The 1,820-nt window shown below is 63.7% G+C and overlaps 1 protein-coding gene across 1 annotated transcript in view; it reads left to right on the top strand.

The window, feature by feature from the left end:
- CBFA2T3 (CBFA2/RUNX1 partner transcriptional co-repressor 3) overlaps positions 1 to 1,820 on the top strand; it is an 8,040-nt gene that overhangs the window by 3,338 nt on the left and 2,882 nt on the right. The window contains exons 4-6 of the mRNA XM_031060125.1: positions 80 to 169; positions 1,392 to 1,573; positions 1,681 to 1,814. Of these exons, the coding sequence (XP_030915985.1) occupies positions 80 to 169; positions 1,392 to 1,573; positions 1,681 to 1,814 (406 nt within the window). The remainder of the gene's footprint in view (positions 1 to 79; positions 170 to 1,391; positions 1,574 to 1,680; positions 1,815 to 1,820) is intronic.

Below are 1,820 nucleotides of genomic sequence, written 5' to 3'. Positions count from 1 at the left end.
ATGGGGGAGGGACAGCCAGGGGTCCCCCAGGGGTGCGAGGGGCTGTGCCAGGGGTGCTGAGCCCAGCCTGTCCCCACAGAACTCCACCCTCACCATCGAGGAGTTTCACGCCAAGCTCCAAGAGGCCACCAACTTCCCGCTGCGACCCTTCGTCATCCCCTTCCTCAAGGTGGGTCTCCAGCCTGGGCAGGGTGGGATTCATGGCTGCATTTCAGCACAGGGCATTTAGGGGTGCCTTTGGGGCTGGCAGCTGCCTGTGGGTCTGCCCGTGTACCCCCAGGCACACGTGTGCCCCCACACGTGTGGAGTCATGCAGGGCCAGGGCTGGTTGCAATAAAGCGAGGGGTCAGCCCAGCTGGTTGCCACTTGAAATTGCAAATTCATTAAAAATTCCCCCTTTTTTTAAATTTTGTGCTGACTCTGCAGTGTCACCCTGCTCTGGAGGGATTTGCCTGGTGCTGGCACGCCTGGCAGCATGGGCACTGCCAGCAGATGTTTGAGCCCTGTGTCCCCTGTCCATTGCTAGCAAAGGAATAATTAAAAAGTGCAAAAATATCTCCTTTTCCACCTCTGCATGGCAGCCCCCCCAGAGCAGGAGTCCATGAGTGGAGGTCCGTGCTCATCACAGGAATCTGCTGGAGAGGTTTCCTCCAGGCTGAGCTGGAGTGGGACAGCACAGCCCCCTCTCCCCCGTCAGTCTGCAGGGATTCTGGGCTCCGTGGGAGCAGGGAAAGGTGAACTGGCAGGCCCTGGCAGGCACTGGTGCCCCTGTGGCTCAAGGCAGGCTGGGATCCATCCCCGCTGTCCCCGTGCCAAGAGCGCAGCGGCCGCGCCGGCCGCCCTGGCACCCCGCTCCCAGCTGTTCCCACCGCCCGGCCCAGATGTTTCTCATTATCCTAACTGCAACCAGCCGGGCTCGGCGTGCTTCCCAGACTGGGGACTTGCTGTTTTTGTGGGATTGCTTCCCCCCCGGCCAGGCAAGGGAAGGGGAGGGAGGGTCTGGCCCTGCTCACCGCAACTGCAGCTCTTCACAGCTGATCCTTACAGCTGTGGGTGCCACAGGGGCTGGGGGTTCGACAGGTGCAGTCCCCCCTGGGCAGTCATAGGGACAGGGTGGCTGAGGTGGCTGACCAGGCCCAGGGATGATGCTCTGCAGCCCCTGCCAGATGCAGCAAGGCTCTGTTGAAGCTGTGTCTGAACCCTGTGGGATGCCACACAGGTCCCCCAAAAGCCTGCCTGGCCCCTGGGCACACTGCTGCCATCCCTGGGGAAAGGGAGCAGGACCCCAAAGGGAAGGCACCCCCTGGCACCCCCTGCCCATGGCGAGCTGAGGGCACAGCCAGGCTGCCCTGGGGGGGCTGCAGGGCTGTGGAATGGACTCCTCCCTGCGTGCCACCCTGCCTCTGCTGCAACGGGAGCTGCTGCACTGCGCCCGCATGGCCAAGCAGACCCCGGCCCAGTACCTGGCCCAGCACGAGCAGCTGCTGCTGGACGCCAACGCCTCCTCTCTCATCGACTCCTCCGAGCTGCTCCTGGAAGTGGGTGAGAGCGGCAAGAGGAGGACGCCAGACAGGTGCCAGCCTGGGGAGGGGCATGTGGGATTCTTCAGGGGCACACCTCTGAAAAGGGGAGGTTGTTCTGGGGAGCCCACTGGGGACCGACCTCCTCTCCTCCTGCCAGGACCAAAGAGAACGGTTTGGACCGAGACCCCCTGCACCCCGAGCACCTCAGCAAGCGGCCGTGCACCATGAGCCCAGCGCAGCGCTACAGCCCCAGCAACGGGCTGAGCCACCCCCCAAACGGGCTGGGACACCCCCCCG

This window comes from Geospiza fortis, unplaced genomic scaffold, assembly GCF_000277835.1.
Source record: "Geospiza fortis unplaced genomic scaffold, GeoFor_1.0 scaffold102, whole genome shotgun sequence".
Lineage (NCBI taxonomy): Eukaryota > Metazoa > Chordata > Aves > Passeriformes > Thraupidae > Geospiza > Geospiza fortis.
The sequence above is the reverse complement of the archived record's forward strand: the minus strand, read 5'-3'. Positions and strand labels throughout refer to the sequence as shown.